The sequence below is a fragment of the Marmota marmota genome, unplaced genomic scaffold (assembly GCF_001458135.2).
Source record: "Marmota marmota marmota unplaced genomic scaffold, marMar, whole genome shotgun sequence".
NCBI classification, from domain to species: Eukaryota; Metazoa; Chordata; class Mammalia; order Rodentia; family Sciuridae; genus Marmota; species Marmota marmota.
The window spans coordinates 1,624,680-1,639,872 of NW_026000254.1; the positions used below are offsets into that span (position 1 = coordinate 1,624,680).

The 15,193-nt window shown below is 42.6% G+C and overlaps 1 protein-coding gene across 1 annotated transcript in view; it reads right to left on the reverse strand.

Moving 5' to 3' along the window:
* Positions 1-2,698: 2,698 nt before the first annotated feature.
* Positions 2,699-15,193, reverse strand: part of Itih6 (inter-alpha-trypsin inhibitor heavy chain family member 6) — a 27,095-nt gene continuing 14,600 nt past the window's right edge. The window contains exons 6-13 of the mRNA XM_048796697.1: positions 11,472-11,643; positions 8,987-10,772; positions 8,739-8,875; positions 6,866-6,958; positions 6,113-6,148; positions 5,787-5,900; positions 4,467-4,844; positions 2,699-3,564 (exon numbers count right to left, since the gene is read on the reverse strand). Of these exons, the coding sequence (XP_048652654.1) occupies positions 3,353-3,564; positions 4,467-4,844; positions 5,787-5,900; positions 6,113-6,148; positions 6,866-6,958; positions 8,739-8,875; positions 8,987-10,772; positions 11,472-11,643 (2,928 nt within the window). The 3' untranslated portion in view covers positions 2,699-3,352. The remainder of the gene's footprint in view (positions 3,565-4,466; positions 4,845-5,786; positions 5,901-6,112; positions 6,149-6,865; positions 6,959-8,738; positions 8,876-8,986; positions 10,773-11,471; positions 11,644-15,193) is intronic.

Genomic DNA, 15,193 nt, shown 5'->3' on the forward strand with positions numbered 1-15,193 from the left:
ATATCCTTGTGTCTGTGTGCCTCAGTATCTATATGTCCCAAGGTCAGCACATTTCTGTGTCTTTGAGCTTCATTTTCTATGCCCCAGTTTCTTTGTGCCCTAGTGGTATGTGTGTCCCTCTGTCTGTATATGCCAGTGAATGTGTGTACCTGTACCTGTGTACCAAGGTCTCATCCCATTGTTTTTGTATGTCTTGCATCTGTTCTAGTGTTTGTGTGTGTTGAGTATTTGTTCATACCAGTATCTCTGTGTGTTTTAGTGGTTGGCTATGTTTCCTGTTAGCTATAGGGATCTTATTATCCGTATGACAAGTGTCTTGCTGGGATCCAGTGTCTACATATTTCATATTTCAGTTTCTGAAGGTTTTTTATGTCTCAATGTCTCTGGAGCTTTCATTGTATACTGTGGTCCAGTATCTATATGTCCTTGGTTCTCTAAGCCTGTGAGTTTCTGTGTCACATCCTTTATGCATCTCTGTGTCATCATACAGCTTACAAGTCTCTGTTTCAGTATCTGTATATCCCCATCTCTGGGTGACTCTAAGATTCTTATATTCTTTATGTCTGTTCTTTGTCTCTGTGTCCCAGGTCTCTGTGTTTTAGTGTCTCTTATCCTTGAGTTTTGCATATCTTGAGCCTCTGTTCTAGTATCTGTGTCTCAGTGTCTGGTCATTCAATGAGCTTATGTGTTTGAGAGTGTGTGTGTTCCTTTTGCTGTGGATCACTGAGTTTGTGTGTTCATGATACTTTACATGTCCCTGAATCTGCATATTCTTGAATCTTTGTCTATCCTTGAATCTTTGTGCATCCTTGAATCTACATGTCTCTGAATCTTTACATGTCCCCAAGTCTTTGCATATGACCTAGTAGCTATATACCTCTATGGCTGGTTGCTTATGAAATTTTGTGTTCCATTATCCATTTGCCCCATCTCTGTGTACTCCCAAGTCTTTTGTGCCTCTGAAACACTGTAATCCAGTGTACATGTGTCTCTGAGTCTCTATATTCTTGTATCTGGGTATCGCTGAGTCTTCATGTTCCAGTGTCTTAATGCTCATGGGTCTGCATATACCTCCTTCCATGTACTTGGTGTCTGTATATCTCCAGAACTTTGTTGTCCATGTCCATGCCTCTATTGATGTTTTGGTAGTTATCCTCTTGTCCATCTATTTCTCCCTTATTTTGTCAGTGTCTCTGTAGTTTTGCTTCATTTTGTTATTGTGGCTGTGTCTTAAGTTACTCTGGTACTTGATGCCTTTCTTAGTCCCTAGGTCATTTTCTCTGGGTCTCTATGAATATGTTCCAGTTTCTATGGGTTTGTCTAGGTGTCTCCCTGTATCTCTTTCTATCTTACTCTATCCTGGTTTTGTTTTGATCTGATTCACCACATCTGTGTTCTCTGCCTCTCTGTATCTAGTTCCATGTTTTTTTTAATCCTTGAACCACTATCTTTAGGCCCCTGTGTTGAATTCACTGTCCCCATCCCTTCATTTGTGCTATTGGTTGCCTGTTTATGTGTCACTATTCTCGGTGTCCCTTCATTCTGTGTGTCTTTGTATTCCTGCCTCTCTGGATAGATTTCTTTGTCTCAATGTTTCTGCCCATTTGCTTATATTCTGTGTCTAGGTTTCTTTGTTCCTGTCTCTACCTTTCCAGTTGTGTTCCTGTGTCTAGCCTCTGTCTCATGTGACTGTGTTTGTGGGTTAACATTCCCATGTCTAATTGTTCTGGGTCTCTGTATTTGAATTCCTGTGTTCTTTTTGTCACTGGTCAAAATGTACCTGGGTCTGCACCTTGCCTATCCTTCCTTATGTCTCTCATATGGCCTAAACCCTATCTCTGCTGTCGTCACTGTTCAAGTACCTTAGACTCTTCTCTTTGTCTCTGGATCTCTGAATATATGAATCTGTGTTCCTGTCTGACTCTTTGTGTTCCTTTGCATGTGTCTATGTCTCTGGGTCTTTGTTATCAAATTTAGGACCGTGTAATGTCTCTGTTTTTACATCTTTGTATGTCTTTGGCTCTGTGTCTCCATGTTCTTTCATCTTCTTCCCTGTCTGCAGGTCAACATGTCAGTGTATCTCTGTTTTTTTTTTTTATCTTTCTGTCATTGGTATCTTGAACTTGGGTCCTGACCAGTGTCTCCCTAGTTGCCTTTGTGTCCCCGTATCTCTGTGTGTTTTGATTTTCCTGTTCCTATGTCTAGATCTCTTTGTATATCTATTTCTAAGTTTATATGTTCTTATGGCTAAGTGTCTTCACATTAACCATTGAATGTATGTCCCTGAATTACCTTGTTTTTATCTCCTTGCATTGTTGTGACAGGGACAGTAACTCAAAATCATGGGGTCATAGAGGCTCAGCAAGAGAGCATCTGTTTTTCTTTCTAGACTTTTATTCCTGATTCTGTTGCCTTTGTATGTCTGACTCTTTCTTTGTATGTCTGTATGTTCCTATATCCATGGTTTCTTTTGTTCTGATATCCCTGTGGCTTGTGTTTCCATAGTCTCTGTCCCTTTATTTCCATGTTTGTGTCCTTGTTGCTATCTTTCTGTGTGTAATTCTGTGTCTTTCATTGTGAGCATATATATTTGTGTGTGTACTGCTATTTCATGGGATCTCTTTGTTTATTTCATTCATCAGCAGATATTTACTAAGCACCTACTATGTGCCAGGCACTGGGGCTACATGGATAATTCAGAAAAGGCCCTTGCCCTGAAAGAGCTTACATTCTAAGTTAGGGATCCAGATGAGTAACTAGATGATTATTACACTGTATGATAAGTGCTGTAAACTAGAAGGGGATGGCATTAGGCTATGGGAACATGGAAGAAGGAGTCAAACTCAATCTAAGGAAAGGGTCAGAGAAGGCCTCTTAGAAGAGGTGGCAACTGAGAGGTGAAGGGTGAATTAAATTTACTTACATGAAGTAAAGAAAGAGTGTCCCATGCAGAAGGAAGAAATCATGCAAAGATCCAGTGATGGGAGGGAGTGTGGTTTGTTATGGAAACTCCAGGAGCCTTAAATATACCCTGAGAGCCAGAGAAAGTTGTGACCAGGACAAGAGACTCAGTTTTTGTTTTAAGAAAGTCACTTCCAGGGGTGTTGTGAAGTATGGATTTGGAGGGAGTAGAGACTGGAGACAGGAAGGACTGTGCAGAGATAGGAATCCCTAAGCCTGTAGGTCCACAGGTCTGCATATCTACATGTTTATATATCATAGTATATGGATCTCTTAGCACATGTGTGAGTGTATGTGTTTGTGTCACTAGGTCTTTGTCCCTGGCTCACTCTATGTGCTGCCTTCTGGATGTCCCAAATTCAAGTCTTCTTGTTTTGGTGTTCAGGAACCATCACAGGACATAGGCAAGGTAGGGCTGGCCCAGCAGCTGCTCTACATGAGAGCGTTTCACCAGCCAGCAGGAAGCCCAGCGGGGCAGCAGCCTTGGTGACTCCTTCAGCAGCCTTTTGCCTAGAACTACAGGCACATCTGGATCTTGGTGCCTCCGCAGACAAGGCCCATTGGGCTCTCTCACTAGTTGGATATTTGTGTGCTGGAACTGCCCTGAGAAAGAAAATATCAGAGTTGTGTCCTTAGTCCCTGATCAGAGCTCTGAGAAGATCCTAAAGTAGGAAAACCAGAAGGAAAAGTAGGCAGGTGGATGGGAAGCAAAAGCCTGGAGAAGGGAAGAAGATGGTCACTGTGGGAAATATGGAGGATCCAGATGTGACAGGGGTGTAGTATTGAAGTAGGAAGCTAAGACAGATAAGATAGCAGAGGAAGGAGGACAGCCAGCTTTGGAGGAGAGACAGGGCAGATTGGGGGGAAGGAGAGAAGTACAGGGAGACCCAGAGGAGGAAAAAGTATCTGTCCAACCCAATGTCATTGTCCAAACTGTTGGGGGCCTCTTCCTTAGGTTCTACTACTATCTCTGGACCTGCAGTCTCTTTCACAGTAGGATAAAGATCCAGAGAGAACTTAATAATACTCTCATCTGACTGTGTCTCTTCCCTGCTTATAACCTTTCATGGTTTCTCATTGTCTTTAGGATAAAACCAAATTCTTCATCTTGGCACCGAGTTCTGACCACTCCAGTTCTAGCTTCTCCAATCTCTATTCCTTTCACCCATATTCTTGCCCAGCCTTCTAGATGCAATGTAGGCAGTTTTCTTTTTCTCCTGTAGAAGGTCTTTCTTGAGCTTTGAGGCTGAGCAAGATCTCCCTCCCTGGGTTTTTCTAGTTCCCTAGACTACTTTCTATTCAGGATTGATCCATCCCTGTGATCACTGTTCATGTCTGGACCTTTCTTTTTCTCAGACCAGGAGTTCCTCAAGGGTAGAGCCTGCTCTGATTCCTCTTTGTGATTGGGTATTCAGAGTGCTGGGAGCCCACTGGCCTTTCATCCTGCCAAAGGTCTCTCTTGGGACTGGTGTTCCCTTGCTCCTCTCAGCCTTAGCAGTACTTACCTATTAGGCCACGGGCTGAGGAGCTGAGACCTGAGCCATTGGCCACATAGAATCCCAAGTGGGGTAGTTGTAGTGTGCTGGGATGTCTGTAGCGGTGCCGGAGGATGAGGAACTCAAGGTAGTTTCCAATGTGGAGAGTGAGGCGGGCTGCAGCAGCTACTTGGAGCTTTAGTTGGGGCTTCCTCACTAGTGCAGGCTGGTCCCAGGACAGGCACAAGGTGCTCTCACCTTGTACAGATATGGAACTACGGCTGATGGTGATAGTGTAGGCCTGAGGTTTGTCTGTAGTGATTTTGATGATCTGGAAGTAGGTGCGGGTCTGGTCCTTGTGGCCTGGTCTTGGTGGTGCTCCAAGCAGTTTCCCACTGACATGCAGCCCTGGAGCAAGGGGAGTGTGGGTCCAGAGCATGGGCTTTCACCTGAGCATTCACATCATCACCCACAGTATGAGCAGGGATGAGGTCTTGGGGCCCAGGGTCCAGATGAACTACTATAGATATGTGGCTAGAAGTCTAGCTCGAGAGAAAATAATTCCACCATGGTCCACCCTCAGTTTTTTGTGTGTGAGGACAGGTAATATGTGTGCACATGCTCACCCCAGTGTGGTGATTTGCACATATATGTATGTGTTTACGAGAAAGAGAGAGAGAGAGAGAGAGAGAGAGAGAGAGAGAGAGAGAGAGAGTATGTTTGGTTATATTGGGAGGAGTATCTCTGGGCATGTAAGTGTATCTCCATGTTTGAAGAAGGTGGCATGATAGAGTGTGTCTTTTGTTGTATGTTAATGTATGCCTTGGATATGTTGGTGTTCTATGATTTGGTACAATAGTGTATGTTGTGTGTGCCTGGTTGTATGTTGTATATACCGATGTATATCTGGGATGTCAGTGTGCATGCATATGGATATGTGTCATCACATGTGTGACTATGTCTGTGCATCATTGCATTTTATATGTCTAGAGTACTAGAGAATGTGTGCTGTCTTTGTGTGCTGAATTCCTAGAAATTGGGATGAATCTGGGAGTATCACCTTGTGTGTCTGAGTGTGTTTATTGTGTATATCTGGGCATGTATCATGTGTTGCTGTGTGCCTGGATGCATATTTGCATATTTTTAGTGTGAGGAATATAAAAATCATTTACCATATGCCCCAGTGTGTGTGTTTCTGTGAGTATCTTGGTGCTTTTGTGCATTTTTGTGTGTGTCCTCATGTGTTTTTATGGGTTACTGGGTGTTAGTGAGATGCCAAATATCTGGAGATATTGACATGAGTATATTGGCTGTGGTGTTGTGTGGAGATGAAGTTACTGTGACTCTCACCTGCCTTCGGGTCCTCTATGAGCTGCAGCAGATCTCCTGGGCGTCCATCAAGTGTGAAGCAGATCCTCTCTTCTGAGTGTGGGATGTGGATCACAAAGTGGGGGTCCCCATCCACTGTAAGGCAGGAGATGTAACTCTGAAGTTATGGTCTTGGAAGGAATGGGATGGAGGAGAAGGAAAGGAAAGGAGAAGGGAAGTGGCTATATCTATTGAGAGAGAGAGAGAGAGAGAGAGAGAGAGAGAGAGAGAGAGCCCAGCCCCACCCAGTCCCAGTGCATGAGTTGTCCTGTACTAAAGAAGGAGAGTGATAGAGATGGCTGGCTTACCAGAGGATGAGAAGGTGAAGATTCTTGGAAATGTGCCTGCAAAGGAGAGAGAGCCTGAATAGTGAGGGACAGATCTAACACATTTCTAGGAACCCTGAGACACCATGGCCTCTGAATCACTTCATCCCACACAAGGGCCAAATTCCTGAGCTCATCATTTCAGGCTTTTCTGGAATCTAGCCCCTTCCTAACTCTCCAATGTTTTCTTTATGCTGTATCTCAGCTGAACTGACTATTCTTATGAGTGTCCTGCCTTCTGGAGTTATCTTTTTCTCCTGTTTTTCCTGCCACCTGGAATGTTTTCTTTTTCCTTAACTACCAAGGAGAAATTCCTAGTTATTTTTCAAGGCCAGCTCTATTAATGGATTAATGGGTTATCAAGAAATGACTTTGTTATAAAAATGAACTCTTTCTACCTTGCTCTGTTTCACTGAACCACTTTGGGACTCTGCACAGGGTTCCTACCACCAAGGAGGTTCTCAGAAATGTAGCTCTTCAACCTTCGACTTCTCAGAATCCAGAACTGTTGGATGAACAAACCTTTACTCTTTATAAATTACCTAGTCTAATGACATTCAGTTATAGCTACCTAAAATGGATTGAGATAATGGGCATTGCATTAAGCTGCTAAATTTCTGGTTATTTACTATGTAAGCAATAGAAAATTAATACTTCAATTTTTCTCTGAGTTCCCATAATGTCATTAAGAATTCTAATTAAGTGGAAATGAAGGCTTAAGGGCTCCTTGCTTACCTTTTGCAGAACCCACAGAACTTCCCTGAGTGTCCATGCTCCCTCCAGTTCCTCCCAGAATTTCCTCAGAATCGCCATCCCAATGTGGATTTCCTGCCACACTCGAAGAAATAAGAGAAATCCTTCATACTCTCAGGGCAAAGGTTCTCTGTTCACCAAAGGGCCCGTCTTCCTTCTGACTAGGAAAGCCCACACTGGCTTCTCAAAACGACCATATCTAGGGCTGGGAGTTTATGTTCATTACAATTTCTTTGTCTTTCAAGCCCAGATATGTACAAAGTTCTTATTCATAGCATTCATACATAAATAATACACTAATTCATTCAAGCATTGCTTAGGCTTCAGGGATATGATATTGGAAAAGACAGACATGGTTTCTGACCTGGTGAATTTGATAGTTCAGCCAGGGAGGCAGGCATAAAGAAAATCATAATTACAAATGGTATATATAAATGCTGTACACAAAACAAATAATGGATTGACTGAATGAGTAATAGAGGCCTGAAGTGGCCTGCAGGGAGGGCTGATAAGGAGATCTGATCTAAGATCTAAGGCAGAACTGGAATTTTAGAGGCAATGGAAAGGAATGAAAGTAGTAGGAAGGGGGAGGGCAAATAGAGGAAGTAACTTGAAAGCAGTTCCTGAGTGGAGGCTAGGAAAGAGCCCATGGGAGGAGCAGAGAGAAGACCAGTGGGGCCCCAAGTCTAGAAAATTAGTAGAGAGTGGGAGAAGATGAGGACAGAGAGTTATAGGGGTAGGGATCACTGAATGCAAGGCTTTGAAGGCCATGAAGAGGACTTTGGATTTCATCCCCAGTGTGATGGGAAATGCTTGGGGGAAATTAAGTAGAAAAGTAACCTGAAGAGACTTGTGACTTTAAAAGATTCCTTTGGCTGCAGGGGGAGAATGACTTGTAGCAGGACAGGAGAGGAAGCAGAGACCAGTGATGAGGCTGGAACAGTTTTCTAGATGAGATGCAATGGTGTTCTGCTCTGAGATAATGACAGGGTTGTGATAAGTGGGTGGATTGGGGAAATATATTAGAGGTAACATTGCCAGGAACTGGGGATGGATGGGATATTGGGGGCGGGTGAGGGAGAGGGATGTGTTGAAGAAGATGTCATTTCCAAATTTGCATCTCTATAATTTACTGCCACACTCAACTGTTTTAAATCTTTCCCTATAAGATCACCCAGGACGTGTCACTCTTTCCTATAGGAAGACAGAAGAGTGGAGTGGTGAGGCACATTTATTTTTGGGACCAGATTTTATGGGTTCAAATCTCTGACTAGCTGTGTAACATTAAAGAAGTTACTTTACCTCTGTATAATTTAGTTTCCTTATGTGTAAAGCATTTATGAACAGTCTCTTGTGAGAAACAAATGAGAAGCAACAAGTACAATATGTAGAAAAGTACCTGCACATGGAAAGAGCTAAAAATGTTATTACATTATAGTCTTTGGAAAACTTAAAGGTAATTATCATCATCTTCCCAAATTTTTATGCCCCTATTATTAAGCAGGGATGTTCATGGAACACAGAAAAGCCAATCAGACCTCTGCTGCCAGAGATCCTCCAATTTATAATCCTATATATCTCTCTCGCTTTGGAATTATCATAAATTCTCTTGTCCAACAATGCAAATTTCAAGACTACAGCTTGACTAGTTTGTTTCTGTTCAACCTTCCCAAGGCCTTTAATTCTGTGCTTATGTACTGAGGCCCAGAAATGTTAAGCAACTAGTCCAAAGTCCCAAAGCAACTAAGCAAACAGCTAGAATCTGCACATGCCTTTTAGATTCCCAGCTCCTAGTGGTCTTCATTCACACTCTCCTTTGCCCACCATGACTTGCCCTTTTGCTCACGGCACTTACCATCTTTATCAGGAGTGAGGAAGGTATAGAAAGCTGGTGGGTTCAAAGACTCCACAAACTTGGACTCCATCATTGACTCAGATAGCAGCTCTAGCTCCTCTGGAAGAAGGAGCAGACTGATGGCCTCAGAGAGGGTGCTGGAAGGCAGCAAGATTGGCAGGTTTGGAGGGCTGCCTTCTTGCTCAGAACTGGAGTTGTTGGGTAGGACCATTGTTGGGACCCCCAGCACAGATGGTCCCAGTGCTTGCCTTGTGCCCTGGGGCCTTAACAACAGGTCTTGCTGAGGCCAGAGCCTTCCAGTGGGTAGCAGAGAAGGCGGAGTAGGGGTAAGGGGGGCAGGGAGGGGTTCTTCAAGGACAGAGTTGGTCATGGTACTGCTGGGACCTGTAGAACTTAAGACTGTGTTTGAGAATGTGTTAAAGCTCTGAGAAGGTGGGGGCCTGGGTCTGGCAGGTCTAGGGGGTAGTGGAGTTTTCAGTGTATGGGGGGTTGGGGTTCCAGGTTTGGAAAGTGATAAGTTTATAGAAGTTTGGTGAGGTAAGGTACTAGGTTTAAGAGGTGATAGGATTTTAGGGGTCTTAGGCAAGAGGATACCAGGTCTAGGGTGTGGCAGGTTATTTGGGGTCTTGGGAGCAGTAATTTTAGGTCTGGTATGTGGCAGGTGTTTGGGGATCGGAAGTATAGAAACTCCAGGTCTGGGCTGTGACAGGCTTTTGGGTGATTGTGATGTGACTACCCCAGGTTGTGAGTGTGATGGGGAGTCTGTTTTAGGTCGTGATGGATTATCAGGTTTAGAATGCTGTGGGCCACCTTTGGTCTGGGCCAGGATGCCAGAACTCAGAGGTAGAACTTGTGTCTTGGAATTCATGGGTGATGTAACACCAGGATTCTGATGTGATGGAGTGCCAGACTTTGTAAGCAATAGAGTACTAGAATTTGAGGGTGTAAGGGCAACAGGCTTTGTCTTGAGAGTTGGGTGGGCCAAGGTGCCAAAATCTTGCACTGGAGTTTTGGGCTTTGGGTGTGCTAAGGTAGATAAGGCACTAGAGCTCTGACCCAGTGGCTCTAACTTGTTGGAACTGGACATCTTTGTAGAAGCCATAGCAGTTGAAGTTTGTTTTATAGGCCTTGATTTGGGGGAGACCTTGGGCACCAAGGCTGGCTGAGCTGTGCCAGTCCCTAAGCCATGGCTGCTGCTGGATGAGGGCATGATGGTGGTTGGCCCGGCTGTGGTGGATGGCTGTTTCTTGGCTTCCTCACTGGCTTCCTTGGGCTGCACCATGACCAGTGAAGTCAAAGGTGTGACAAAATTGTATTCAAGGGATAGGTTGAGGATTTTGGCAGCCAGCAGATGGCGAGTGGTGGTGTCACGGGCTTGAAAACGTGCCTCCAGCAGCTCTCTAATGGTGACATAGGCCCAGAGGCGGCGGATGAATAGGGCTATGTTGAGGGCTGGCTCTCCTGGGCAACCAAATGCCTTCTGGCTGCCGTTGGTGGCTCCTTCACTGTGGCGGGTCACCAGGAGCTGACCCTTGGGGCCACGGGCTGCTAGGTGGATGCCCAGTTCCTGCTCACCTGGCTGCACCTGGCCAGCTACCACTAGCTCTGAGCCACCAAAGTAGTTGGGGAAGAGAGCCCAAGAGGAGGTCCCAACCATGCCGCCCAGATAGTCCAGACGCACATCTGCCAGCAGAGGCATGGATATCTCCTCATAAAGGCCCTCTAATTGCAGGGCTGCATCAGTGTCCTCATATATGCGTCGGGCTACTCCCCGGTTCTCCAGGGACAGGCGACGCAGCAGTGGGAAATCAGCATCATCCCCAAAGGCCAAACTGAATAGGGATACTCTATGGCCCAGTGCCTGACGAATGTTGGAGAGGATCACACTGGGGGTTGTCACGCCGGCTGTGGGCTCCCCATCTGTTAGGAAGATGATCAGAGGGATCCTCCCCATACTGGGGCCCCTCCCAGGTTCCTGGTTGCTATGGTTCAGCACTGAAGCAGCCGCCAGCAGAGCTGCATTGATGTCAGTCCCTAATCGGAGAGAAGACTGTGAGACCACGTTCTCTAGTCACTTCTATCCCCACTGCAGACACACTGGATACTTCACCAATCTCCCAGGCTTAGTCATATCTCATCTTCTCTCATTTTGCTGCTTATCCTTCCCAACTCCTTTGGCCCCACCCAGTATCTCTGAGACCTGGTGGTAGGGCCCATACATCCTTGGCTTTTATAATTTTCTGTCTTTGACTGTTCTTCAATTGTTTTTTTTTTGGGGGGGGTGTCTCATTTCCTAGTCATACTGGCAGCTACCCAAAGATAGCCCCCCCCCCACCTTCTTGCTACAGGAGAAGAAGTTGACAGGAGGGGTGGGTGGGAGAGACTTCAGTAATTGAGAGGGGATAGATCAAAAGCAGAAATTTGCTCAAATACTTAAAAATAAATATCTAGATTATTGATTTTAAAAGTCTTAGCAAATTCTTCTGAGTATTTGCTTTGAGGAGGAAGAAACTCAGGACCTAAGATAAATGTGCCCTAAGATACATAGGGAATCAGCTTTCTATAGGGAAAGGGAGATGGGAGGGTAACACAGAGCATGAAGGGACATATTTATATAAAATGAGACAGTTTCAGGCACTGTGAGAGGTGAGGAGGATGGGAAGTAAAGAGAGGGTTTTGGGAATTTTCAAAATCACCAGTCTGCCCATTTGGGTAGGGAGGTCTAACACTTACAGCCATCAGCTTCCATGCGACCCAAGTAATCCTTGGCACTGTGGACATTCTGGATAGTAGCCTGGATTGAACCTCCAGCTTTCCAGACACTAACTGTGTCAGAAAAGGAGATGATGTTGAAGTAGTCATTGGCTTGCAGGTCACTGAGGATCACATTCATGGCTTTTTTAGTCTGTGGGATATGGACAAAGTAAAGAAGATGGGACAAGACTTGAGGTTTCTGAGCTTGAAAGGTTCTTTCTATGCAAGGTACTAAGGTCTAAATGCTGTATGGCTTTCACACACTCTGACTTCAGCATTCAGTAAGTCTAGGATTATCAAGTCAAGATGCTCTATGGGCTTTTCAGTTCAAGGCCTAGAATTGTATTATCCAGTATGGCAGCTACTAGTCACATGTAGCTATTTAGATTGAAATGTGACTTAGTTAAAATTAAAGAAAATTTTAAAATGTAGTTCTTTACTTGCAATAGCCACATTCCAAATGTTCAATAACTACATGTGACCAGTGGTTACTATAACTAGATAGCGCAGAATTTTAGAATATTTTCATAATCAAGGAAGTTCTAATAGACAGCAATGGTCTAAAAAGTTCAAACTCTGTTTTCAGAGCCCTGGAATCCATGTGTTCTATGGTTCCTAACCTTATGACCCAGGACTCAATGAGTCCAGGACTCTAAAGTTCAGGAGTCTTCAGATTTCAGGTCTGTGTAGCTATCTCTCAATGACTTTGTTTTGGTTTTGCTCTAATCTGTTATCATTCTCACTCTCTGTTTATTCTAGGCTAGTCTTCTCAGAAGCCTCCAGATAACCAAGATTCTGCTTTATCTCTAAAACTATGTTCTTGTTGTGCCTTTTAGCACATCCTCCCACTTCCTCTTTATTTATTCAGATCTTCATTATTCTTTCAGTTGTTCCTTCTCCAGAAAGATCATCTTTGAGATGTCTACTTTTACCCTTCTCACCCAGATAGTCCTTGTCACAGACTGTTCATTCTTCAGACACTTATCAAATCCTCTGAGAACAGGGCTTAGAATGCTGCTTCTTCCTGTCTCTTTCCTCCATGACAATACCTAACATAGGGCCAGGCACATAGTAGGTTCAGGGAATAGGTTATGCACATTATAGTATTGAGTATCATTTATAGAATGCTTACTGTGTTCCAGACACCATATTAAATACTTTAGATGCATCAGCTCATTTGATCTTTACAGAAACATAATGCAGAAGGCACTAATATCACTCCTGTGTTTTACTGAGGCTCAAAGAGGCAAAGTGACTTTCTTATAGTCACACAGCTAGTAGTTGATGTGTCAGGCACTTAAATTCCTATTTGAGAGATGCCAAATCCAGTGATCCTAAGAAAATATTATACATCCTTTAGACAGGTATGTATTTCAGAGACCACAAGAAGGACATTTGAGATTTGCCTTTCTGTACACCTTAAACTGATAAGAGATGTCTTGAATGCTTCTACTGTGGTGTCTTTCTTACTATTGGGAGAGCTCATGGGTTAGGTCATGGATCCTGGAGTAGGGAGCTGAGTGTTGTTTCCCTTGTGAGAGGGCTGAGACTTAAAATTATGGCCTTTCATATGACTATACCACCAATTTAAATCCACATTATGTACATCCACAAGAATGGGATCTTAATTGGAATGGGTTGTACTCCATATATGTCAAAATATACTCTACTGTCATGTATATCTAAAAACAACAAATAAAATTTTTAAAAAATGAAAAAAAGATGGCCTTTCCTGAGAACAACAGTAGAAAAGTGAGTGGCTAGGGACCTAGAAGGTCGAACCTCTTGTCAATCAGGGACAAAATATGTTTTTATAAGTCTGTTGTTTGATATCCACTTGTTTTGAAATTTCCCAGCTATCTTAGTTATTGACTACTAGTTTAATCCCACTTGGTCTGAGAGCATAGTTTGTATGATTTATATTGTTTTACATTTGTTAGGCTGTGTTTTATGGCCCAGAATGTAATCTGTTTGTAAATGTTCCTTGTGAGCTTGAGAAGAATGTGTATCCTGTTGTTGGTAGAGGAAGTATTCTACAAATGTCAATTAGATTCTGTTGATTGATGGTGCTGTTCAGGTCAACTCTATCCTTACTGATTTTCTGCCCCTGAGATTTGTCAATTACTGAGAGAGGGATAGTAAAGTCTCTAATTATAATAGTTAATTCATCTTTCTCCTTTCGGTTATATTAATTGTTACCTCATGTATTTTGGCACTGTTGTTAGGTGCATTCTCATGAAGCATTGTTATGTCTTCTTGGGGGATTGAATTTTTTATCAAAATAGTATGCACTTGCTTCTCTATTAATTTCCTTGCTCCAAAGTCCATTTTATATTAAATGAATATATCTTCCCCAGTTTTCTTTTGCTTTGAGTATGGTATATCTTTGTCTTTTTCTTTACTTTTATTCTACCTGTATTTTTATATTTGAAGTTTCATATTTTTAGAGAAAGAGAGAGAGAGAGAGAGAGAGAGAGAGAGAGAGAGAGAGAGAGAGAGATGCATTGCCAATGTAGATAATAAAACAAAATTCAACTTTCTCTCTCTCTGTCTCTCTCTCTGTCTCTCATACTGGGGATTGAACCCAGGGGTGCTTAACCACTAAGCCACAACCCCATACCTTTCTTTATTTTTTTATGTGTTATAATTAGTTATACATGACAGTAGAGATAGGGTCTCACTAAGTCACTCAGGGCCTCACTAAATTGCTGAGGCTGCCTTTGAACTTGTGATTCTCCTGCCTCAGCCTCTCTAGTTGCTAGGATTACAGGAGTACACCACCATGCCAGGGGATCTGTCTTTTAATTGGCATATTTAAAACATTCATTTTTAAAGTGATTTACTGATATACTTGGATTAATATTTGCCATATATAACTGCTTTTTGTTTGTTGCCTTATTCTTTATTCCTATTTTTGTCTTCTACTCATTTCTGAGTTCTGTAGTTTTAATTGAGTATTTTACACTATCTAATTATTTCTCATCTCTTATCATATCCAGTTGAAAAAAAAATTAGGGGTTGCCCTAGATTTTGCAATGTGCACCTGCAACTAATTCAAGGCCACTTTTAGATAACACTGTACAGCTTCATGCATAGTGCAAGTATCTTGCAACAGAGTATTCCTAAAACTTCCCTCTCATCCTTTATAAAATTGTTTCATTAATTGTACATATACATAAGTCATGTTCACCCAGTGAATTTTGCTATTATGATTTTGAACAAATTGTTATCTGTTAGATAAATTAAAAATAAAAATAAAATATTTTATTTTACCTTCATTTATTCCTTCTCTAACACTGTTTCTTCCTTTATGTGATCAAAGTATTTAAATATACTATTTTTCTCCTTACCAAAAAAACTGCTTTCAAAAATTCTTGCAAAAAAAGGTCAACTGCTGGTGATTCCTGCAATTTTTGTTTGAGAAAGTAAGTCCTTAGTTCTTTTACACTGGAAGGAAAATTTTGAAGTATCGACAATGCTAAGCTGGGGTGGTTTTCTGCTTTGACACAAAATATTTCACTCCACTCTCTTCTTGTTTCCATGATTTCTGAAGAGAAGTATCATGTAATTCATATCCTTATCCCCCTAGAGGTAAGGTGCTTTGTTCCTATGGCTTTTTTTTCAAGATTTTCTCTTTCTCTTTGATTTTCTACAGTTTGAATGTGTTATATCTAGATGTAGTATTTTTTTTTTTTTTTTTT